The sequence below is a fragment of the Lepidochelys olivacea genome (assembly GCF_965140295.1).
Source record: "Lepidochelys olivacea isolate rLepOli2 genome assembly, chromosome: 8".
NCBI lineage: Eukaryota > Metazoa > Chordata > Testudines > Cheloniidae > Lepidochelys > Lepidochelys olivacea.
The window spans coordinates 56,910,648-56,936,726 of NC_140418.1; the positions used below are offsets into that span (position 1 = coordinate 56,910,648).

Consider the following 26,079-nt stretch of genomic DNA (forward strand, 5'->3'; position numbering starts at 1 on the left):
CGCAACAGTTCAAAACTCAAGCTAAGTTGAGTAAATAAATTTAAATGTCCAGCTGTATGAATAACTGCAGAATTCCTATTAACAGGAATTATGTGCTTAGTTCTTCCTGCATCAATGAAAAAAATGTGTTGTTTTACTTCCGCTCATAGCCAGGTAAATGGATGCACAGAGCTTCTAAGAGTGCATATGCTTTTCTATATTTACTGTTAAACAGCAGACATTTGTAAATCATGAGTTCGTCTTTAAAAAAAATAAGAAACCATTTTAATTGCTTTTTGGTAGCCACCCGCAGGACGAGCTGTTTATTTGCACAAAGATATTGATGATCAAAAACTACAAATAAGCCAGACATACTTCTTGCTCGCCTTCATTTTCCTCATCATCATCCTCTTCGTCATCGCTGTCAATCACAATGACATCATCTCTCTTGGACTGACCATCCTGGGATGACGAGGTATTCTGTTGATCGGACTGAAGAGGTCCAAGATCTATTGGGAGGGACTGAGAGGTTTCTTCACTATCTTCCATGGGAGCGTACTCTCCCTGGGTAACCCCCTTTAAAAGGTAAAGGAAAGTTACTAAAATAAAAGTGATACTTCATGTGTGTGTTTTTAAAAATGTTTGCCACAGGAGATATTAAGTCAATTTGCAATTCTGTTTAACTTTTAAATCCCTCCACAAGTGCTGCTAAAAGCAGCTATGTCACCACTCGCGGTTCAGTACCTAGATCAGATTTGGGTCCACTCTACACTACATCTGTGTTGTTGTAATCTGTTTGTGATGCTCATCTTAACTGGTTGCAACAATCACATTTTTGTTGTGTCCACTCAGCTGCTTTTTGTTGGGTCCACAAACCATGCAATTACATGAATTCACAGCTACCAAAGATGGTAACTGTGTTTGTATTGATGCGTTCTGGGACAGTCTGGGCATAGTGCTTGAACAAGGAGAAGTGCCCAGAGAATATGTAAATATAGCCTTGCTGGAAGCATGTGTGTAATGTACGCTGGTGTACCCTAATACACATACAGCTGTGAGAAAGGAGAACTGGCCAGATCAGTTACAACAGCTCTGTTAGAGGAGCCCATCAACATGCAAAAGAGTAGTATGCCCAACTGGTGGTGAGATGACAATCAGAGCAGAAGCAGAATCTGTTGCTGGAAATGGAAAAACATTAGTTGTCACAGATATTAACAGAGTATTAATCAAGTTGTGTGCGGACACAAACTATGGCTGGATTTGACCATGCCACTAACCAGTTTCACACCCATCTAAAAAAGATTAAATGTAGCCGGGACCTTGGGCAAAGTTAGTTTTCCATTGATATGGAAGAGAGATCTCTAGGCTTCTCTGCTGCTACTCCAGACTGAATGAAACCCTTTAGGTCCATCACTTGGCTAGCTAGCTACAAAAAGTTATTAAAAAGGTTGTACATCATTCTAGTTTGATTCAGCAAAAACTGCAGCTCATTAAAATCCTCAAAGAATTTGAACAAGAACTGTTAAATCTGGATAAAGATGTTCAGATAATAGTCATCTGTTTTCAGATACTGGAAATCACTTTTTTTTTTTGGATTGAGAATATTTTTTTCACATTTCAGCACCCATGACTGTTAAGTGCAAGAACTAGTTCTAGATATTTCTGCATACTAAGTGACTTGGTTCCTTTGTATTTGATTGCTCAGCAATAGAATTAACTGGACTGCAGTAATCATGTTTGAGTTCTAGAATAGGTCATTCAAAGATGTTTGGAGGTAGAGATATCTGGGGGTTAAATGAGAGTCAACCTCTGAGCATCTTTTGTATGTGTAAAGTTACAGAAAAAAAACCCTGATTTTAGGGACACAGTATTCTCCACTGGTTAGAGAAAATCCACTCCCTACCAGAATGTAAGGTCCGATCAGGACAGATGCAGGTATGAGTTATGGAATTACTTCTTTGCGGTAGGAAGAGAAATTTAATTCTAATTTTTTGTCTTCACATTTCAATTACTTATTTCAGGAGAGCCAAAAATCTGGCCCTAAATAAATACAAAGGAAAGTCTAAGGTACTGAACAGAACTACTGACATTGTTTCACTCTTATGATCCATCCCAGTTCCTTGCTGATTGAAACCTGCTCAACGATTTGTAACAGAATCTTTCTGCAACATAAAGCCATAAATTCTTAAATTTCTTTCTTTGTTCCCACAGAAGTGTAGTCTGTGGGAACAAAACAAGAAATTTAAGAATTTACAACTCTCAAACTCCAATCCTGGCTCTGATGTTGACTCCTTTAATCCCTATGTCTCAGTTTCCCCCGTAAGTAAAATTACTACATAATTCAGTGGTAGTACTTAATGTTTATATATTTCTTTGAAAATGTGAAGTACTATCTATGGAGGTATGTGAAAATCACAATCAAAATTAAATATACACTGAATGAAACTTCTAGCCCTAAAAATTGTTATAATCTTTACAAACTGATTTCCATTACAAATCTCTAAATTATGACTGACATTTCACAAAGATGTTACCATCAACAAATGCTTTTCTAATAATGACTAGATTGATATACAATGTTAACTGCAGCAATTGTTAAAATACCAAAGTGGTATTTGCACGGAAGGGCTGTTCATGCTACAATTAAAATTAATTTTTTTTTGCTTACTTCTCCAATGGAGTCTTGAGAATCTTGATTGTAAATCTGAGTTTCTACCTCACCATCAGTGCTTTCTTCTGCCGTGACTTCCTCCTGAAAAACCATATATTTTTCATAATAAGAGAGCCAGTCAGACAGACAATTTTAACTACCATTTCTACACCAATGCCCAATACCTACCTTGAGACTGCTGACTAGCCTCTCTCCATCCAACCTCATATTTCTGCTTTTCTGACATCTCCTCATAGGTGTCATATGAAACTCTGTTTTCTCGCTACATCTGAATATTCAGACCATGTCCAAATATTGCTGCTTCTTTCTCCATAACTCAAAGACCTGGCCCTCTTTCTATCCACACTGCTAAAACTCTTGCCCAGGGGCTTATTGCTCATTTTCAATTTCTGCATCTCCTGCCTTCCTGACACCCACCTCACTCCTTTCAGGCCTATTCAAAATACTGCTAAGCTCGACTGCATGGATTTCAAGTTAACAGTGTTCCCCTTAAACTAATAAAAATTCTACTATTTAACACAAAGCCCCTACCATTAAACGCTATAACTTTTGCTTTAGTTGGAAGTTCAAGATGTAGGCTATTCTAATGGTATAGAGCAAGGGTTTGCTACCTTTTTCTTTCCGAGGCCCCCCTCAACATGCTGTAAAAACTCCATGGCCCACCTGCACCACAAAAACAGCGTTAGGGAGTAGCAAGCAGGGCAATTGCCTGGGGCCCCCATGAAGCTGGAGCTTCAAGCTCAGCCCAATGAGGTGGAGCTTTGGCTTTCTGCCTTGGGCCCCAGCAAGTGTCGTGCCAGCCCTGCTTAGTGGACCCCTCCAACACCTGCTCACGGCCACCCCCCACCCCCACCCCAAGGGGACCTCGGACCCCTGGTTGAGAACCACTGGTAACGAGTTTGTCAATCACCATTTTCACAAAAGGTGACCGACTTTGCCAGCAACAGAATTTTAAAAGCTTTTGCAACAGGATCCTGTTTCAGTTTCCTCATCAAAAGCTTATTCCAATCTCAAATCCTGGACGGGGCAACATAATTCACTGGAAGTATTGCCATTCTTACAAACCTCAGGTCCAACTCTCTGTATGCTTCTCAGTTTCTTTGGAAGAGGTATATCCACTGTTTCCTCTGAAATTTGTTCCGAGTTTTCTACTGTGCTATCCTCTTCCTCCTCTCGTGGACGCTTGGGCAAGGAAGAACTTGGGGTAGCTGAAACTTGAAAGAGTCCTCAGTGTTATTTTCAAGAGCATTATGGCACACAAAGAGGGTTTAGTAAACTGGCAGAAACCCAGATAATTTCAGCTTCCTCTCTGAGAGACTGCCTCTTGCTCTATACTCAACCCTAGCACTTGGATAGGAGTGTCTTGCGGTTTGCTCCTGGGGTTGCACACACTGGGACTGGCAGCAGAGCTTTCTGAGCTGCAGGCTCCCCTCTGTGAAACTGGCCCCTATTCAAAGTCCATCAGAACCCAGATCTAAGCTTAAGGGCACAACTGAACTCATTCTATTTGCTTCAGCTCTTTTGTTCGTTTTTCAGGAGTTTTGTTCCTGACAGAACATGGTTGCTAACATTTCCGTAGACACCAGCAAAGGCAATTAAAAATAGCCACAAGGGGTACTTTTGGGGATAAATTTTGCAAATAACAGGAGCATCTATAACGATAGGTGCTCAGTGTAACAGTAAGATCTAATTTTTTTAAAAATTGCCATCTAAGGCCTAAACGGGTTTGAAGCAAGTACACGTACAATCACAGAATATGTGTTCAGTTCAGTTGATTTAGTTTGCTTTCCTACAGTAGTCATTTATAAAGTTTCGAGCCAAACCTTTATATTAAACTCTGAATCCTCATACCAAAGCAAGATCGAGGAAATAGAGGCGCGCATGAGGGGAGATCCTGCTTTTTTCTGTAGCGAACAAAATTTAACATCCAGCACTAGTTTGAATAGACATTTGAACATTCACTTCTTGTTTCATCTAGGATACCTTTTAGAAGTGTACTAAGTCACAGTTTTTGAACGGTATACTTTGGCAGGTGCAAGAAGGTAGGCCAGACCTCAGTCTTTTTGAAAGCCTACCCCACAATTTGCACACAAAGCCTTCAGCTGCTATTATATGCATTATGGCCTGATTCAATGAGGATCTGTAATGGTTTGGACACACCATGAGATTAGGCCCTTTATGTTTATTTAGAGAATGAAACCAACCTGTACCAAACACTGCGGTGGAAGTGGAGGGCCTTTCTATTTGTGAGCTCTGTACGACCTCCACAACGGTCGGGGGTGGCTCTTGAGTCGCTGGCTCGATCTGAGGATGACTTTGCTGAGTGGGCTGCACAAAAGCTGTAGCTTGAGTCTGTTGCTGAACAGTTAAGATGGGTTGAGAGAGAGATGTCTGGACATTAGGACTGGTGGAGCGTACAGATCCACTTGTGCTTCCAAAGACTGGAACATGCTCGACTGGTCCTTCTGACTGCATAGCTGGAAAGCAAATGGTAGCACATTTTAATTGGCTTATCATTATCTAGTACAGTTCACATTACTTTTCACTTGAGAAAGCAGTGGATAGTGAGATTTAATGTTTCTCATGTATGACCTGTTAACTGATTTAAAGCTGTAAAAACTGTAAAAGCACAACAAACTAGCAAGGGGATTCAAGGTCAGGTAGAATACCAGACATTATATTTAACTCTGAAATTGACTAGATTTCAAGTAGAGGTGTCCTTTTAAGGTTAGTTTAATTTAGATAGTTGTCCTTTATTTAGAACACTTACCTTCTTGGGTTTCCACCTGTGTTGTAGGCATAACTGTGGCTGTTGGAGTAGTGGTTGGATTTGTAACTGTAGCAGGAGTAACCATTGGACGGATACTTGCTCTTGGAGTAGATTTACTCCCAGGTATGGCAGTAGCAGTCACTTTACTTGGAGTTGACACAACAGGCGTTGGCTTAATGTTTGCTGTTGGTGGATCAGAAGTGCTAGCACTGGAAATAGGACACTGGTTTTATTTGTGCTAACAAAGTTGGGGTCAGACTTACAAGTGTATCAAATTCAGTTTTCTAACACAATATCAAATGTTGATTTAGAAAAGTTTCACAACAACATTTAAAACAGATCATGGCATAGTACTAGTATCTAAGCTAAATTATTATTTAATTGGCATCACAGAGACTTGGTGGGATGCCCACATGGGTGAAAGTGATCATAAAATGATATATTTCACGATTCTACGGAAAGGAAGGAGAGAGAGCAGCAGAATAAGGGGGTGGACTTCAAAAAGAAGACTAACAAATACAGAGAACTGGAAGACAGGGTCCCAATGGAAGAAAATCTAAGGGATGTAGGAGAGTTGGCAACTTCTGGAGGACACAACATTAAAGGCAGAATGGCAAACTATCCTGATTCAAAGGAAGATAGGATGTATAGTAAGAGGCCAATGTTTCCCCATTAGGAGCTTTTTAATGATCTGAAAAATCAAAAATGAATCCTACAAAAAGTGAAAACATGGACAAATTGCTCAGGAGTACAAAAGAATAGCACAAGCAAGTACGAACAAATTCAGAAAGGTTAAAGCACAAAATAAATGACAACTAGTAAGGGACATAAAAGGTAATAAGAGGCAGCTCTTCATATACATTTAGAGCAAGAGAAAGATGAAAGAACAGAACAGTGGGGAAGGAGACCAAATAAAAGAGATGACATTTGGAAGGCTAAGGTGTTTAATGCCTATTCTGCTTCAGTCTTCACTAAAAAGAAGAGTAGTAATCAGATACTCAACACAAGTAATATTATCAACGAGAAGGGAAGAATGCAAGCCAAAATACGGAAAGATCAGGTTAAAGAATATTTGTATAAGTTAGATGTATTAAATTCAACAGGGCCAGAAGAAATTCATCCTAAAGAGCTTAAGTAACTAGCTGAAGCCATCTTGATACAGTTAGCAATTATTATCTCAGAACTCAAGGAGGATGGGTGAGGTCCCAAAGGACTGGAGAAAGGCAAGCAGAGTACTTATTGTTAAAAAAGGGAACAAAGAGGACCCGGGGAATTATAGACCAGACAGACTAACTTCAGTACCTGGGACAAATTATTAAACAATTCGTAAGCACTTAGGGGATATGAGGGTTATAAGGAACAGACAGCATGAATTTGTCAAGAACAAATCATGCCAAATCAACCTAATTTCCTTCTTTCACAGGATTACTGGTTTAGTGAATCAGGGGAACCTGTATCTGATGCATCTTAATTTTAATAAGGCTTTTGACACAGTTACCACAACATTCTCATAAGCAAACTCAAGAAATGTAGTCTATATGAAATTGCTATAAGGTGAGAGCATAACTGGTTGAAAGACTATACTCAAGCTGGGAGGGCATATCTCCAGGGATCCTGCAGCCCTGAGTCTAGTACTATTCAATATTTTTATTACTGAGGATGACAACAAGCTGGGATCAGAGTAGCAGCTGTGTTAGTCTGTATTCACAAAAAGAAAAGGAGTACTTGTGGCACCTTAGAGACTAACAAATTTATTTGAGCATAAGCTTTCGTGAGCTACAGCTCACTTCATCGGATGCATGATGAAGTGAGCTGTAGCTCACGAAAGCTTATGCTCAAATAAATTTGTTAGTCTCTAAGGTGCCACAAGTACTCCTTTTCTTTTAACAAGCTGGGAGGGGTTGCAAGCACTTGGGGGAACAGGATTAGAATTCAAAACCAACCTTGAAAAATTAGAGAATTGCACTGGAATCAACAAGATGAAATTCAATAAAGAAAAGTGCAAAGTACCACACTTAGGAAGGAAAAAAATCAAATGACAAATATAAAATGGCAAATAACTAGCAGTAGTTCTGATGAAAAGTAACTGGGAATTATAGTGGATCACTGATTGAAAAAATCAACAATGGCTGCAGTTGCAAAAAAGGCTTATATCATTCTGGGGTGTATTAACAGGAATGTCGTATGTAAGACATGGTAAGTAATTGTGCTGCTCTACTCGGCACTGAGCTAGAGTAGTGTCCAGTTCTGAGTGCCACACTTTAGGAAAGATGTGAATAAATTGGAGAGATCAGAGGAGAGCAACAATTGGGTGACGGGGCAACAAAATGGCAGATGAAATTCATTGTTTATAAATGCAAACAAATCACATTGGAAAACATAATCCCAACTATACATATTAAATGATGGGGTCTAAATTAGCAGATACCACTCAAGAGAGATCTTGGTATCATTGTGGATAGTTCTCTGAAAACATCCACTTAGCGTGTAGCAGCAGTCAAAAAAAGCTAAGAGCATGTTGGTAATCATTAAGAAAGGGATAGATGAGACAACAAAATGTCATATTGCCTCTATATAAATCCATGGTACGCCCACATCTTGAATACTGCATGCAGATGTGGTTGCCCCATCTCAAAAAAGATGTACTGGAATTGGAAAAGGTTCAGAAAAGGGCAATACAAATGATTAGGAGCATGGAACAGCTTCCATATCAGGAGAGATTAAGATTCAGACTTTTCATCTTGGAAAAGAGACGACTGAGGGGGGACGTGATAGAGGTCTATAAAATCAAGACTGGTGGGGAGAAAGTAAATAAGGAAGTGTTATTTACTCCTTCTCATAACACAAGAACTAGGGGTCACCAAACGAAATTAACAAGAAGCAGGTTTAAAACAAACAAAAGGAAGTATTTCTTCACACAACACACAGTCAAGCTGTGGAACTCTTTGCAAGAGGATGTTGTGAAGTCCAAGACTATAACAAGGTTAAAAAAAAGAACTAGATAAGTTCATTGAGGATAAGTCCATCAATGGCTATTAGCCAGCATGGGCAGGGATGGTGTCTCTAGCCTCTGTTTGCCAGAAGCTGGGAATGGGCAACAGGGGGTAGACCACTTGATGATTACCAGTTCTGTTCATTTCTTCTGGGGCACCCGGTATTGGCCACTGTCGGAAAACAGCATACGGGACTAGATGGCCCTTTGGTCTGACCCAGTATGGCCATTCTTATGTTCTAACAATAATGATAAAATGTTTAGACATTCTGACCTATGAGGAAAGGTTTAAAAAAACTGGGTATGTTTACGTCTAGAGAAAAGACAACTGGGGGAAAGGAGAGAGAACACCTGATAAACAGTCTTCAAAATATGTTAACGGCTGTTATAAAGAGGATGGTGATTAGTTCCCCATGTCCACTGAAGGTGAGACAAGATATAATGGGCTTAATCTGCAGAAAGGGAGATTTAGGTTAGATATTAGGAAAAACTACAAGGGTAGTTAAATTAGGAAGGGGTTTCCAAGTGAAGTTGTAAATCCCCATCACTGGATGTTTTCAAAATCAGGCTGGACAAACACTTGTCAGGGATAGTCAAGGTTAACCTGGTCCTGCCTTAGTGCAGGGGGCTGGACTTGACCTCTCGAGGTCTTTTCCAGCCCTACATACTTATGATTCCATAATCAACAGCTACCTTCGAAGTTTTGTTCACAATTATCATTCTTGCATATCACCGCTAGAAGAGATTATTCTGCAGGGCAAATTATGCCCTGTGCACAACCCCATATCCTTGATAGATGTGATTAACTGGAAATTTGTGTAGCTCCTGGCGATAAATCGCTGTCTGTACTGGCGCTTTTCAGTGCTAAAACTTTTGTCTCTCAAGGGTGTTTTTTCACACCCCTGCATGACTAAAGTTTTAGCACTGACAGCGCAGTGTGGACACAGTCTTCTATTTGTCACTGAAGTCAACTGATATGGCTCAATACAGAAGGAGAATATCTGCTGAATAAGAATGATGCCAGTGATTTTTACAGTCACTTCTCAAGATCAGAACTTCATTTCAAAGGGATACCAGAATTTTAAAAATCAAAGATGTGTAGCATTGTTACAAGAACACCTGGGATCAGAACTGTTCCAAGAACAGAAATGTCAGATTATAGGCCATAAAGATTATACATCTTCACAGGCTGGTGTAGTACCTGAAACTGCTTATAATTTTTCAAATAGACTAGATTTCAAGTTCACGGTGTACCTAATTATGACAGTTTAGCAGTAAATGACTTAACTGGTTAGATTCGGTTAGTCCATAGCTCAGTGTTACCATTTAGCAGTCAGTAGCTTCCAAAAGCTGTTAAAAAATTCTTAAATGCAAAAGCCTTTAATTCATTCCTACAGTTCAAAACAAAAAATATAGACATAACGACTAGACAAAAAAGAACCCACAACTTACATTCCTCTTTCACCTGATGCTGGAGTAGATTTGAGTGTGATCTGCCTCTGCTGTTCCGCAACCTATTAGATGTAAGTGTTTTTGTAAATTATATGCTTCCATAGCTAAATATTAAGCCAGCAGGCTCTATAAAACAATCCAAAAATGCAATTTTGGTTACTACTTCAGTAGACAGATCTCTTTAATTACAATTGTTTCAACTATGGATTTGGCAGTATACCAGTTCCATGCTTACTCTCAAATATTCTGAGCTTGCTCAAGGAAGTCAAGTATTTTCTGGGATACCCTTGATAATGCAATTTTTTTAGACAGCCAAAAAGAGTACTGATTAATTCTGTTCTATTGGAAAGAACTATATTTACTGTAGGACCAGGATGCAAGCTCAAAGTTTTAGCACGATAGTCCTGTCATATTGTATATGCAAATAAGACTGCTGACAGAGCCAACAAGAGGAGCAATGTTTGAACTACTCCTGTGGTGAAACCTAGTCAGTAAAACAATTATATACTTTTGTTAGCAGTGGAAAGTTTGAACCCAACCAGAACGATTTTTTGTTATTAACTTCTAATGCTCTGAACAGCTGTTTCTCTTCCTTCCAAGACCAACTTGCTTTGGGAAACTGGAGGTGGTATGTACTGTTTCGGGTTTCCAGCTGCATTATTCTGGGGATTAAAAAGGTTGGAAACCCCCTGGGAAGAAGTTGTGTCTGTTGAATTTCCACCTGCTATCAGAGATATGGTATAAGGGAAGGGGCACCACACAGGAACTATTCTAATTCACAACTGCTCCGTTACTGTGAACTCAAAGCCCACACATTGTTAGACACAGACTATTCCGTTTCACTACAAATGGTAAAGCTAACAAAAGCTTCACATATCTTGTACCTTACCTTATTAGTAGACTCTGGAGGCTCATCTCGCTGTTCATGGTGCCTCTCTTGTTGCTCTCTTAGCTCTCTCTCCAAGCGGCAAATGCGACCTTCATACTGTGATTTGAGTGCACTCATCCGCACCTCCAACTCAGTCTTTTGCTCTTCTAATGCACTGCTCTTTTGTTTCCACTCGTCATTTTCTTTTGTCAGCTGTTCTTTTGTACCTAACCAAGTAACAAAGCATTCAGTCTCTTCACTGTAAAACTGCCTACCAAGTCTTTGTGCACGGAAAATCTGTTTGCTTTTATAATTTGATGAAGTACTTTAAGCAGAGACCTATGTGTACTAACACTTTGTAAGTGATAAAACTATTTCTTAGTGATAACTTGTGTGATTTTTTGAAAATAAGGCTAGCAATTGTAAATTTGAAATATCGAAGGACTGTATGTTTTCTCCAACCATCAGAAAGCAGTAGTTTCATTTCTTCCTGATTAACACTGAACTTGCTGAAAGAAAGGAATGTCCTTTGTACTGGTAAGTTGTGTGGGATAAATACCTGGGTGCTAAGCAGGGACAATATCCTCTGACTCATCTAAAGTAACTCTCAGATTAGTTATTGGCCATTTTAATTGATACCAAGTCAAACATTTTTACAGCTTCCAACACTATATAACTAACGGTATATAGCTGAAAAACCTGCCCAAGGAACAGCTACATTCAAAGTTTAATTTTAGAAACTTATGGTTTACATCATAATTAATTTCTCACTAAAGTTTACCCAAGAAGTTCACATTTTCTCCAGGGTTTCAGCCCAGGAAGCTTTTCCATAAAACCAATGAAAAAAATGGAAATCCCTTAAGGCAGAGTAGAGTAGCTCACCAGCTAACTGTGCAATTTTCTGCTTGGCAGCCAGCAGGGTCTTCCTAGTCTTTTCCTCCTTCTCAGTTATCTGTTGCCTGAGCTGTTCTTCTTGTGTAGTTCTCTCTTGCAAATCTTGATGAAGACGAGAAAGTTCTGACTGTAGCTGAGATATCTGTTCCTGAAGACTTCTGGCTTCACTTTCTTTCTCTGCTATAGTCTGCAGGAAAAAAAAAAGATAATTTAGCTACCAGCTATAATAAGCTACCTTAAAACTAGGTGGTGAGTGCGTCAGACACAAAACACAGCCCAATTAACTGAGATAACTAACTAGTCACTTTAGTTAAGATACAGCGGACCCTCGCTAGAGCGCTCATTGCTATAGCGCAGATTTGCATATAGCGCGGTCATTGCAATGGATCCCAAAATTTAAATATTTAAATTGGGATCCATGGTAATGCGGCCCCTGCTATAATGCGGTCCCCGGTTAATGCGGTACCGCGCATGGATCCCGAACCCCGTGTTCTAGTAAGGGTCCGGTGTAGTAAAAGTTCTCAGTGGTATAGTACTCCAGCTCCTCCAACAGAGATAGAGACAGAACACATACTTTACGAACAAATCTTCATTGTACCCTGTGAAGTGCTTTCAAAACATATGTAGAAACTAACAATATTGCTGTCTTCTTACCTTCTGTAAATTTTCAATCTGATTCTCCAGGGCTTTTGTCTTTACCTCAGCCTGGCTGAGAGACTCTTTCAGTTCTTGTATTTCCTGGACCGAAGCTTGCTGTTCTTGTTCTTCAGCATAAGACTGAGTTGATGTCTCAGAAACCACCTGAAACATTGCAAATTGATGTCAGGTCCGGGTTATACGTTTTTTGTTTTGTTTTTTAAAAAGGAGCCATCAGATGTAGAAAGTTATCACTTCCATACACAACACCATCAGATGGGCACTGATCATCAGAAATGGTCTAAGCAGGATACAAAAAGGAATTATGATGCTCCCTTAAGAGCTGAGTTTCACATTCAAACAACATACAGCATCAGAGGAGTAGCCGTGTTAGTCTGTACCCCAAAGCAACGAGGAGTCTGCTGGCAGCTTAAAGACTAACGGATTTATTTGGGCATAAGCTTCCGTGGGTAAAAAAACCACTTCTTCATATGCATGGAGTGAAAATTACAAATACAGGCTTGTGCCAATACATATTTATAACTGTATCTGTAATTTTCACTCCATGCATCTGAAGACGTGGGTTTTTTACCCACGAAAGCTTATGCCCAAATAAATCTGTTAGTCTTCAAGATGCCACTGGACTCCTCGTTGTTTTTGCACATACAGCATATTATTCTTTGGACATTTCAAAGTTAAAGCCAGAATTTTATAGGCAAGTTTTGGTATCAGAAGTAATGATATTATAAATAGTAATACCTATGAAGACTCTGCTGAGACTGCACTATTCAATTTCTTAAATAATCAGAATTTACATCTACCTTGTCATATTGCGCTTTCAGCTCTTCATACTGAGTCTTGTATCGTCGCCCAATTTTCTTGACCTGTGTTATAGTTTTGACTTTTTCTTGTATGTCAGCCACTTTATTCTCTAGCTCCTTCTGAAGAGTGTCCTTTTCAGTTCTTATTTTAGTTAGTTCATCTCTGAGGGTCTGGACCAGATTCTGGCTTGTAGTCAGAGATGCGTTAGATCTAAACACCAAAATTGGATGAAGAGATGCATGAGATCTTGCCAAGAGATAAACAAAGTCAGTACATTTTGATATTGCTATATTTTTGTAATGTCATAATTCACCATGAGTGAATATATATTCAAAGCAAAGTACCCACACTAAATCAAATTATAAAAGTTAAATTTGGAGTCATTTGGCTACTTATTTTAAATGTCCTGTTTCCAAATAAATTAACACTTCACTTTTTATAACTACTGAATAAAAGGCGTTAAATTGCTGAACAAACACCAAAGGCTTAACACTTATATAGGGGCATTTAGGAGTTTTGTTTCCAAATGTCGTCTTATTTTAAATATTACATAGTAAAACTGACTTTTAGTATGCAGAACTTTCCAAAAGTTTCCTTATACTGTACCTTGCTATTTCTGCTTTAAGCCTGCCTGTTTCTTCACTCATCTGTTGTATGCGTTTGGTATTCGCCTCCTTCTCTGAAAGGAGTTTTCGATATTCTTCAAGATCAGAGTCTTTCTGTTGGCTCAGTAAATGCTGAAAGATATTTATAATCTGATTAGTCTTGATTCTTGCAAAAAGAAAACAAATTTCATTCTACAGAATCTATACATGTTGGTGATTGTTGCTTTTGTGCTCTGTCAATGGTGGTTTAGAACTGCATTCTAAGTTAGGCATGAGATACTGTATAAAAAAGGATGACCATGTTTACACTAAGGTATAACCACTAATGTATCACCACTGTTGCACAATTGTGATAAATCTCAAAGAAAGTATACCCCTGAAAGGTATCACTGGAAAAGTTTCAGAGTGGTAGCTGTGTTAGTCTGAATCAGCAAGAACAATGAGGAGTCCTCATGGCACCTTAGAGACTATGGCGGTTTAGCCCACGAAAGCTTATGCCCAAATAAATTTGTTAGTCTCTAAGGTGTCACAAGGACTTCTCGCATTGTTTTTATTTGAAAAGTTGTAATCTGTTGAACAATGTTATCCTGTTTATATGCGTGTATTATCATTGCATATGAAGTTATGAATCTTTGCTCTGTGTTTGTATCTTAAACATGTTTTATTCCTGGGTAACACCCACAAGACAGATTTACATCAACACCAGTCAGCCATGGTTGATGAACCATTAAGGAGAATCAACTCTTCCAGTAGGCCCCTTCCAATTACACCTTAGAGAGCATGTAGACAATAGATGACTCATGAATCGGCAAGGGCATGTAGAACATGTGATCCCTGACTCCATGTTTGAGACTAATTTTCCACGCACATGGACTGAGAATATAAATGGAGACTGTGACATTATTTCTTTGTCTCTTTCTTGCTCCACATCTCTGAACTATAATTTCGATAAGAAAGGGAAAGCTTTAAACAATGGACTGAGGACCCCCAACCCAGAGAGACTAATTACAGACTGGCCGATTTAACATCACTGCTATTATCCTGATCTACAAACTTTGATATCAACTGTAACGTATAGGATTCATTTTAAATCACTCTTAATTAATTAATCACTCTTCTTTTCCGTTTTTTATGAATAAATCTTTAGTTAGTTACTAAAGATTGGCTGAAGCATGTTTTTTGGGTGAGATCCTGAAGTATATTTTGATCTGGGGGTAAGTGGTGGGTTCTTTGGAACAGGAAGAATATAATGTATGTTATTTCTGGTTTTAATAATCATTTATCGCAGATAAATAGTTTGTCTGGGTGATGCATGAGGGCTAGAGGGCCTTAAGGAGACTGTCTGTGGTTCCATAATAACTAGTATGGTAATTTGGAAGCACACATTTGTTACCGGCTTGATGAGGTCTTAGGATAGAATACACCACCAGCCTGGGGTATATGCCCTGTATTCTGGCAGTCTGACCTCAGATTGGCGCTCTTAGCTGTGTCCTATACCAGGCAGAGTGACAAGGCAAACTCATGTTACCCTAACAAATTCAAGCCGCCTTAATACATATTCACTGGTGATGTTTCATAAATCAAATTCATTTCAGTCTTCCACCACTTTTCAGGAGATGGGGTTGATCTACCAGCATTTGAGTTTTTTCATTTGGACATCCTCTGTAAAAAGACGCACTAACCTGGGTCCGGGCTTTCCAACGTTTGACATCCTCTTCCAACAGCTTCTTTTCTGCCTGAAGCATTCCACTTTTTTCACTTAGCTCAGCATTAGACTCTTGTAAAGGTAGGATGTCTGCCTCTAGCTTACGCACCTGGAAAATCATCAGGTGTTAAAATATACCCCCATCTCACTGGGGGATCAGAGGGGATGTTGGTCAGACTGGCAGAGTGATGTACAGCCCAGAAGGAGAGATGGGAGAGCACATGCCTGAGAAGGCCATGACTAGGGCCCTCCTTCTCCTGGGGTTCTCCACTGGCCAGCCAGGGGAGAAGTGGGAAAGCTGATGGATGGTGGAGCACAAAGGCCAATTTAAACCCCTTTCAAGGGTGTCTCCACTGGCCAGTGCAGATAAAGTCTGAAAGATGCAGCACTCCCAGAAGTAAATGACACAAGATTTCACTGGTGGACCTTGTGCTTGTAAAAGAGGAGGCGTAAAACAACTTGAGGTCCCCCTTAATATCTTCTACTTGCTTTATGGGGGTGGGGGGGAAGAGGACGAGAAGATTCAGAAGTGAGCTGAGTTCTAGGGATAGACTGATGAGGGTCAACCCTGAGTTATTGCTTACATGATGGGAGTGGGAGCCCTGTAAATCACACTGGACACCATTAAATTCCTGGTCTGTGAGATAGGCCACATATAACACTCGGCAGAAGTGCTAAGTTAATAAAATTGTGGCCCACCACTTCAGCCCATCCCCTGATCTTTCTTTTATTTTAACGAGTGTCCTGATCCACGGCATATTGTTAATCAAGAGTCACTATTGATTTTCTACTTTATTTAAAGCTGCCTGCAACTTTCTGTATAGTAAACAGGGCCTTGTCCTCTGACATCTTAATTATATTGAAAATCCTCTCAGTAGTGTGATTGTCTCCCACATTATTTATAATCAAGTTTTACAGCATACAGTTATTGCGATTAGCAATATGTTATATGTCTAACAAACCCAGATGTTGATTCATTCAAGATCTCCTTCAAATACTGAGTGTCTGAGAATTTTGTGCGTAAGTCTCATCACTAACCTTTGCCTGCATTTGTTGTAGTTCTTGTTCTAGCCTCTCCTTCTCTTCTCTCAGCATCTTGTTGGTTTCTATCAATACATTCATGGTTTCTGTCTTTTTCATTAGTTCTTCATGCTGAGCAATTGTTTTTGCTGTTATCTGTTAGGTCAAAGAAAATCATCCAAATAACTGGTTTAGCTTTCTTTGGACATAAACATTCAAACAACGTTCATTGGTATTAGACTTTAGAAAACTATCACTGTACATAAAGTCGTGTAAAAACTTTTTAAAGAGTTAGATGAAGAAATTAATATATTGTTTAAAAACCCTGAAAATAGCAGACTTCCCCATGTGATTCTCTGTACCACTTCTCCAAACATTTCTTTTGACTGCTTCCTAAATATCTGTTCTGCACAACTATACATGTTAAAACAAGTTTTCAAAGCATAATTGCTATCCTGCTTTTGAGAGCAAGTTCATTGGGCTAGGAGCAAAGATAGTGCAACTGGACAAATATCAATCCCATTCCAAATACAATGGACTCTTGCACACTTCTTAGCTTTTAGCTTATGTTTACAATGCAGATGACAGGCATGCTTCCCAGCTCAGGTAGACAGACACATGCTAGCTCAAAAAGAGCTCTAAAAATACTGCTATAAATAGCAGCATAGCTGAGGGTAGCACAGATGGTGGCTCAGGCTAGCTGCCTAAGTACATACGCAGGGGATCTGGCTGGCTTCAGTCTCTGACTGGTCGTCTGAGCCACTGCCTGGCTACACTGCTATTTTTAGCAAACTAGATTGAGCTAAGCTAGTACTTCTGTCTATCCAAGCTCAGAAACACACTCCCAGCTGCACAGACGTACCCAGTTGAAGTAGGAAAAGACATGAATAAGGAGGAAGACATTTCAGCCAGTTGTTGAAAGTGTAACCAACAGTTCATGTACACACCTGCACCTTCTCTCTCTCTGCGTTCAGACTATCATGCAACTCCTGGAGCTCCCTTTCCAGGTGATCCACCCTCTGACGATAACGCAAGCTCTCCACCTGGGCCACCTCAAACCTAGTTTCTGCAATCTCCTTCTCTCGGCGTATAAATCTGCAAGAAAGGGGGACATTTGAACTTAAGTGTAAGAAGGAAATTTAAATCTAGACACCCATGTCAGAATGAGGCCAGCTGCTAAAAGAAAATAAAAATGGCAGTTGGCCGAAGAGACCCAAAAGCAAATCCATATATCTACCAATAAATAGAGGAAACAAGAAAACTTGATCCTACTCTGGGAAGGTGTCACTCTGTGGAATGTTCTTGGCACCATCGTTTACCAGGAGGTACCAGGCCCTCCAGACAAGTCTCTGCCTTACATCTTTTCCATAGGATAGCTGGGACCAATCAGCAGCTGCAATTCCACCTATCTCTGCTGCTACTGAAGCAGGGGAAAGGCTGTCACCATAGCTAATACCATTTAAAAATTAATCCACTTTAATTTTGAAATATTCTGTTTTCCAAAAAAGAAAATGAAGATGAACTAACCAGTTCAGCAACTGAAATTACTCACAATGACTATGGAAAATAGTTTAGGATTAAATTTACCGGAGAATTTCTAAGATTTGTTCTTGTGATTTGCCTTCTTCATTAAGAGAAACATTCAATGCACTTGGCATGGCTTCCTTCACAGAGGTCACCATCTTGTCACTTAGATTTTCCAGTTGCTCATGTAATAATCGGTTTTGTCTTTCTAAGTCTTCACAGCGAGACCCAAGCTTTGAAGTTTCATCCTACAACAGAATATTTTTCTGTTTGGTCATGATGAATTTTAATTTGCATAGGTCTGAACACTACAGATATCTATACACTTCAGAAAAGCCAGAAAAATCCTACCTTTAACATTCTCTCCCGCTCTTCCCATGAGGCTTTGCACTCCAGAAGTGCAGATTCAGCTTTCTGAGTAGCTTCCTCTAACTGCTGCCTTATTGCTGAATTCTTAACAACTTGATTTTTAGCAGCCTGCAAGGCCTCAACATCAGCAGCATGAAGCATCAATTCCCGCTCATACTTATTTTGAGCTTCTGAAGCGATCTTTGCCTGTGAGAAACAGTGTACTTTGTTATTTCTTCAAGTATATCACATACCCTCCATAGCTTTCCATACTTGTTAAAAAGTTACATAAATACAAAAAGGGAAATTTCCCAATATTAGACTTGTCTTCTCTTGCAGATCAATCCTGATAAACAAAATAAGCCACCAAAAATAAAATCTAAGCCACCTCCTCAAAGTGACCCTATCCCTTATAACCCATGTGATTCTCAAAAGCCTGAGAAAACAGATATGCAGATCTGAATATATCCCTAAATATTAACACTGACAACCAGCTGGATGAAAACCCCTTTTATAAGCCCTTTCACCAGCCCTCTTCCTTTAAATTCTGCATCGAGAGGGATAGGAGCTTTTCAAGCACTTCTGCTGATTGCAACTATGGAGAGAGGTAAATACAAAAGGGGCAGGGGGGAAGGACCAGCAAAAGATTGATTCAATCTTATTATCTGACACATGAAAACCCCCAGCAATTAAACACTCAGTCTAGATTAACTACACAATTGAGTTTTCTGAAAGAGTTATTAGAATTTTCAGATGTAGAAAAATAAGCATGACTAGGATTCACTATAAAAACCAGCAGTTACTTGACACCAAACTTATCTTCTCAGAGTATTGGCAAAAATGTTTTGCTACAGTTATTACTGCTAGCATGCACTCTAAGTAATTGTCAAAATTGGGTTTGGAAAGAAATTTTCCCCTAGTATATATGGGTGAGAACTTTAGTTTTCACCTTCTTCTGGAGAGTTAAGAAAGAATCCATTAAGATCAGTTAAGTACACCCCACAGTCAGTGTTCCCTCTAATTTGTTAAGTCCATGTGTTGAATGAATTTTGTTATGTGCACCAATATGGAGGTGATGTTTGACACATCACCTTCACATTGGTACACATAACAAAATTCATGTGGTGGGAGTGTGGCTGAGGGGATCGGAGTGTGGGAGCGGGCTCAGGGCCGGGGCAGAGGGTCGGGGTGCGGGCTCTGGGGTGGGGCCGGGGATGATGGGTTTGGGTGCGGGCTCTGGGGTGGGGCCGGGGATGATGGGTTTGGGGTACAGGCTGCCCCGGGGCTGCGGTGGAGAGAGAGGACTCCCCCAGACCTCTCTTGCTGCAGCAGCTCAGGGCTGGGGGAGAGGCACCTCTTCCTGGCCGCAGCAGCTCCAAAGGGTCTGGGCAGGGCTGAGGGAGGGGCGCATCTCCCGCTCGGCAGGTCCACACTGGGGCCTTATACAAGTGCAGAATTTTATATTCAAAAGTCTATTTAATTAAACACTCTAGTTATTTAAAATTTAGATTACATCAAGGCAATGAAGTAGCAGGAAATGCAGTCTAGGAAACAATCTTGTCATAGGAATGGATGAACTGCTCCTGTAATACCCTTCTATTTCCACTAATTTCTCTGACCAACAGCACTAAAAATTAAACTCATCCTTGGCTCCAGACAGAGACAAAGCTATCAACCTTCATCTGGCCATTTATAGCTAAAACCAAAACCTACCTGTTCCTGACAGTCACGCCTGGCCTGCTGTTCATTATTTATTGCTGTGCTTGCTCTTTGAAGAGCTTCCTGGACTTCAGATTGCACATTAGAGAGGCTCTTTTTCAGTTCAGATAGCTATAGAAAGGAAATAAAATTGAACAGACAATGTAATTTATTAAGTACTATAACACAACATGAAGAAGCAACAAGAAGAGGTATAAGATATGAATAATTTAGAGGTAAAGGAGAAATTTTAAATGGTTATAATCTGGTGAAATTTAGACTTTGGCTTATTAACGTAATAGAGCCATTTTTGTGCGAATTCAGGTATTCCGAGCTCCGTTTTCAGAAATAGGTAACTGTGCTTTCCCAGCTGAGTTTACATCAGTGATGCTGGTTGCACAGCAGTCTTGTTAATTTCAACTCCAACAGGAAGAAAATCAGCCATTTCCCAAATATAAAATGGAAAAATTAAAGGGTCTGGATGCCCTAATTTTGGTATACATAAACAAACACCGCATCTTGGTTTTGCTAGTGTGACAATGCTATTTCCTTCAAGCACTGATCAAAGTATAAGACAAGACAAACAGTGAAGGACTAAGTGGATAAGAGTTTAATATATGTATTTATATATTTTAATATAGCATCCTTCTAATTCAGTTACACTCCTGTAAATCCTTTTGTGAAATTAGCATTGGAGATTGCATTGCTTTCCTTTTCTGCATAGAAGTTAAAATGAAAACTACAATTAAAGACTAACTGCAAACATATTCTTGTAGACACAAGGAAGGTGAACATTCAGCAGTCTATACCTGTTGCTCCATGTTCTCTATAGCTTTACGTTTCTCATCCTGAAGTTCTTGCTTTTCCTTTTCTGCCTCCATCAGTTTCTTTTCTAGCTGGGCTTGATACTCAGAAGAATCCTTCAAACGTGCATCAACAGTTGCACGAACTTCCTCTGTCACCTTCACAAAAAAAGTAATATCAAAAAGGTCAAGCTATCAGTAAAAGTTTAGATCCACACATACTACAGGGTACATGAGATCTGCTTGTGTTCCATACTTTCCTTATAAAGATTCACATTTTATGTTTCACATTCATGCAATATTCATTTTAAGCCAAAAAAATGGAATCTTAATCTCAGTTAGCCAAATGTCATGGGAAAATTGGAAAGTATAGCTAATGGTATTTTTGAATCACTCAGGATATTTTCAACATCCCACTGGGGGCACTTTTGAAGAGCACAGTTTCAGATAACTAGGTTTGGATATATATCAGCTGAAATATCTTATTACATATTAAAGTTTGTAAAATTTATAAAACTCATGCCTCAATGAAATGTTTGCAGTAACTATTGGAGGGGAAGAGTACTGAATGCTGGACACAGAGCGACATGTACTTGATCTGTTGGATGCCACAATTTTAGTAAAAATAATAATTTTGTCCGGTAATCAAAGTTCTATTTGGGTATTCTCTGCTTTGACAAATCAAGAATCTAAAAGACACACAGACGATTTATAACATTGGGCTGCATTTGCAGTTTAGGCAGTGATGTTTTTTACAAATAGGATGTGGTTATTTGCCTTCATGCTTGAAGTGTGCCTAGAAAGCATTCTTTCACATATTTGAAAAGTTTAATCCGTTACGATAAAAAGTGATTATTTAGAATGTATACATAAATTGTATCTGATTCATATGCAATGCCTACATTTCCAAAGGTCTTGTGAGGGCTGAGGCCACTTGCTAGTAGAGAACTTGGAGACAGTCAGGCAAAGAGTCAGCCTTCCCTCAAATTTACAGTTCAGTTAAATTAACATATGGGCATTAAAGTATGCAGGAAGACTGAATGTGCAGTTTGCTTGAAACTCTATTTACAGTAAGTGCTGAAAAGGAATGGTATAATTTCACAAGACCCTAACAGGCAGTGCAAAATACTTGCTTCTGATTGTGACATCCCATGAAACAACACAGGCTACAGAATTCCTCATAAGTAAGAGTACTAATACAGTGAAAAATATGACCAAGATGTACACTGTTATATTTAGCAAGTAATGTTAATGGCTAAACATATTGACACTTACCTGTTTTTCTTTATTAAGGGATTCTTCTAAACTAAGAACCATAGCTCTGTACTGTTCCACATTACTAGTAGTAGTCTTCAATCTTTCCTTCAGGTCATTAACTTGTTCCTCAGCTTGTCTTAGTCGACTAACAAGATCATCCACATCCTCATTTGCACTAGGCTGTCCTAAGAGATAAAAATTGTGACAGGGTCGGGCCGGATGGCTACAGGAGAGTAATAGAAGGCAGATATATTAGCCCCAGGTTAAGTAGGTCCCTCTTCCCTGGGTAAGGTACCAGGGAAGGTTCCAGAGCAATCAGGAACCTTCTGGACACAATTAAGACACACAGGCTGATTAGAACACCTGCAGCCAATCAAGAAGCTGCTAGAATCAATTAAGGCAGGCTAATCAGGGCACCTGGATTTAAAAAGGAGGTCATTTCAGTTTGTGGTACGCATATAAGGAGCTGGGAGCAAGAGGTGCTAGGAGCTGAGAATGCATACTGTTTGAGGTCTGAGGAGGACAAGCATTATCAGACACCAGGAGGAAGGTCTTATGGTGAGGATAAAGAAGGTGTTGGGAGGAAGCCATGGGGAAGTAGCCCAGGGAGTTGTAGCTGTTGCATAGCTGTTCCAGGAGGCACTATCGACAGCTGCATTCCACAGGGCCCTGGGCTGGAACCCGGAGTAGAGGGTGGGCCCGGGTTCCCCCCAAACCTCCCAACTCCTGGTCAGACACAGGAGGAGCTGACCTGGACTGTGGGTTCACGAAAACGGCCAAACTAAGGGCTGCCGTGAAGCTCCAAGGCGAGCAAATCCGCCAATAAGTGCAAGACCCACCAAGGTAGATGAGGAACTTTGTCACAAAATGCATAAATTTATAAACTAGTCTTTAAGATGTAAATTATGTCCAAGATATACCTTCTGAAGATAAGATGAGCAGTGACATTGCTTTGTGATTTTCACAGGAAGCAACTTAATTTCACCAGATATTACCCTGGCTGTACTTATTAATTTTTGTAGTGCTGCAAGGGAGAAGTGAGATGAGACAATACACGAGGGTAGTCTGGTAAGACTAGCCTTATAATTAGAGCCCTGTGATTTCTGTAAATATGAAGTCCCACGAAATAAAATGAAAAACGTACATAAAAGAAAATAAAGCAACTGTGTCCTCCCACCCAATACCTCACCCTGCAAGGGTGGCTCCTGCCCCACAGGGCTGGGCCCAGTTCCCTGCATTGTGACCTGATGCATGGGGTGGCAGTGCTGCTCAGGCTTGGCCCAGCAACCTTTCTGTCATGACGTGATGGGGTCTCCAGGCCAAATCTGAGTGAGTGGTGTTGTAACCCAAATTTGAAGTACTATTTGCTCAAATTTGGCCCAACTGCCCTCCTACTGCCATGGAGAGGTGGCCAGGCAAAACTTGAGTGGTGCTGTAACCCTGTTCACCAGGGCACAATGCCTGGAACGGGAAGCTGGACTCAGCCCCATGGGGCAAGAACAACTGCTGCTGCAGGGTGAATGTTGGGTGGGCTCACCCTGAAACCCCACAAGGCCTCCCACCCCCCACGGGACATGAGAACTTCCTCAGCCCCCTACCCCTCCATGGAAGGGCCCTCCACTACTCCTGTTGGGATAGATAAAACAAAGTAACACAAAGTTTCCCAAAAGTAAATGAAAAACTATAAAAAGCTTTAACAAATTTCATGTGTCTACTTATAATCTTACCATCTCTTCTAAAAGATAAAGTGCCCTTTCATATTTGGAGGAGAATGTATACATTAAATTTGAACATTTTTTAAACTCAGAATTTTTTTGGGTAATAGAGGAATAAAAAAGTATTTTTTTTTTAACAAGTAAGAATTTTCAAGATTCATAAATTTCTTTAAAACAAAGTCAAACGAAATTATTTTCCAATGAATTAGAAGTTTTCCTTTAAGGCTAAGAACAAACATGAAAAATTTCAAGCCAAAAGGATTTTTCTTTTAGAAAATCCTAAGCACTAAATAAAAAGCAATAGCTCATGAGGTAAGTGCTTTCTCATCTGTAACTATTGCTAAAAATATTAATATGTTTTTCTAAATGTTGCACAGTGGAACAAATGAAAATAAATTCATAATCAAAATGTCATAAAATCTTGCATCTTAAACACACAACTAAAGCATACATGAAAACAGGGCTTTTAAAAAAGTTAGTTGCTACCTGTTGAAAGTACACATCACAAAATCTGCAGCTTTAAAAGATACAAGGTAAAAACACTGGCCCTAGTGAAGTCAATGCGGAACCAGGATTTCACCCACAATCTTACATTGCAATTATGACATAAAATGCAAGTTCAGAAATTTCCACCCATTACCCTAAGACCACTACCGAGGTCTAAGCAATTAATTTAGATGGTGAGGATGAGGAAGTATAAGATCGGATGTATTTAAGAAATAGCATTTCACATAAAAGGTAAGCTTTCAAGTCTACATAGGAGGCCTATTCATTTGTCCTATTTTTAAGTCGGGTCCATCTGAATTCTTTTATACCTCATATTGGTCAAACTGTATCTGAACATGTTGGAGTAATCAGAATGGGGTTTTCTGATTTCAGAGACTATATTCCTAGATTTACACACAACACTGGACATAACTCACTCTAGTCTCCTCCTTCATTGGGCAGCTTTCAAACTGGTAAATGTTTCAGTAAGTCACCATTTCTCTTTACCTTTACCAGGAGCCTGCTGGGATGTCTGGGAGGCTAACTGAGCTTCAATATTATTCAGCTGCTGTTTCAATGTGGCAGTCTCTTTTTGGGCATTCTTCAGCAGTTCCTTTGTGTTAAGGTGACGGTTCATTTCAGTCTCAAGTTGTCTCTTAGTATCCAACAGATGAACCTGTAAAGGCAGTGTTCTTGAGTCTGCAATACCTGACACATTGCACAAAAATCCAACATAATTAATACAAGACAACAATGTAATGATTAAGCAGATCTTGTAAGCTGGTAAGCAATTTCATTTATTTTTCCCTTAAACACCAATTAGAAAAAATTGCTTACAAGTACTCACATCTTGGTTTTTGGTAAGCACATGCCTTTGTTCCACCTCATTCTCTAGTTTCTTCTTTAGTTGGGATATCTCACGCTCTAGTTTCTCTACCTGGTTGTTGAGTCTTTGTTTAGTCTCTGTCTCAGACCTCTCCAATATCACCTGATAAAAGCATGAAATGTGAATGCTACCATGTGGAACAATTCAGACAAATGAAGAAATCCTAATCACTTAGTATGAGTTAACTCCACACCATTCCTGTTACCCTCACCCCCCCGCACACACACAAAAAATTATGCACCACACAATATGCTGTATCAAGATGTTACAACTAACACAGCAGAACTTGTTATCACCATGAAAAGCGAGTTTATAGTGCCTGCCAAATTTTTCTTGTAACTACACAAATCAAACAGCATGTATTTTAAAAAAGATGTGTTATTAAACAAGCGTTCAGTCATCATTAAAGATGAATTTGTTAGGAATGTTATCTTAAGCAATTATTTATGAACCAAGTATTAAACACATCTCAGTGTAACAGGAAAACAAAATTAGTAGGTCAGGCAGTCACCAGAATCAAGTTTGTCAGAGTTAATGAAACAAGTAACCACTTTTTTTATCTGATCCACAATTTATAGTCAGTTGCATTTTAATAGTTATATCATCAATGGAAGAAGAATAATTCCTTGTCTTTTGAAAAGTGCACAAAAACGAAGCCCATACTGATATCAATATTATTGCTCACTGATGAAATTGCTAAGTAACATATTCAAGTAATGAATGTTTATTTATGACTTGAAACAATGATTGCTGTTTAATGGCCTGATCCAATGCTTATTGAAGTCAATGATTTCATCAGGCATTGGATAATATCTTGAAACATGCTATTTTCATCAGTATTTTTAAAGCCCTGAATAGAACGTGCCAAGTCATCATACTAATTCCTGAAAGATCTGACAAAATGAAGTGTTACACATTTAGTGTTATCAATTGAAAAGACTGTCTCCA

The 26,079-nt window shown here is 39.4% G+C and overlaps 1 protein-coding gene across 2 annotated transcripts in view; it reads right to left on the minus strand.

Annotated features, from left to right (window-relative positions):
* The window catches only part of TPR (translocated promoter region, nuclear basket protein), a 72,875-nt gene that overhangs the window by 20,617 nt on the left and 26,179 nt on the right, over positions 1–26,079 (minus strand). For both annotated transcript variants that reach the window (XM_084637063.1, XM_084637062.1), the window contains exons 20-40: positions 25,093–25,233; positions 24,753–24,921; positions 22,063–22,229; positions 20,794–20,946; positions 20,000–20,116; positions 18,290–18,493; positions 18,002–18,186; positions 17,362–17,509; positions 16,433–16,570; positions 15,372–15,503; positions 13,691–13,821; positions 13,084–13,294; positions 12,281–12,427; positions 11,615–11,813; positions 10,754–10,959; positions 9,865–9,926; positions 5,421–5,629; positions 4,855–5,127; positions 3,716–3,864; positions 2,648–2,731; positions 355–555 (exon numbers count right to left, since the gene is read on the minus strand). In XM_084637063.1, coding sequence (XP_084493189.1) covers positions 355–555; positions 2,648–2,731; positions 3,716–3,864; positions 4,855–5,127; positions 5,421–5,629; positions 9,865–9,926; positions 10,754–10,959; positions 11,615–11,813; positions 12,281–12,427; positions 13,084–13,294; positions 13,691–13,821; positions 15,372–15,503; positions 16,433–16,570; positions 17,362–17,509; positions 18,002–18,186; positions 18,290–18,493; positions 20,000–20,116; positions 20,794–20,946; positions 22,063–22,229; positions 24,753–24,921; positions 25,093–25,233 — 3,426 coding nt within the window. The remainder of the gene's footprint in view (positions 1–354; positions 556–2,647; positions 2,732–3,715; positions 3,865–4,854; positions 5,128–5,420; positions 5,630–9,864; positions 9,927–10,753; positions 10,960–11,614; positions 11,814–12,280; positions 12,428–13,083; positions 13,295–13,690; positions 13,822–15,371; positions 15,504–16,432; positions 16,571–17,361; positions 17,510–18,001; positions 18,187–18,289; positions 18,494–19,999; positions 20,117–20,793; positions 20,947–22,062; positions 22,230–24,752; positions 24,922–25,092; positions 25,234–26,079) is intronic.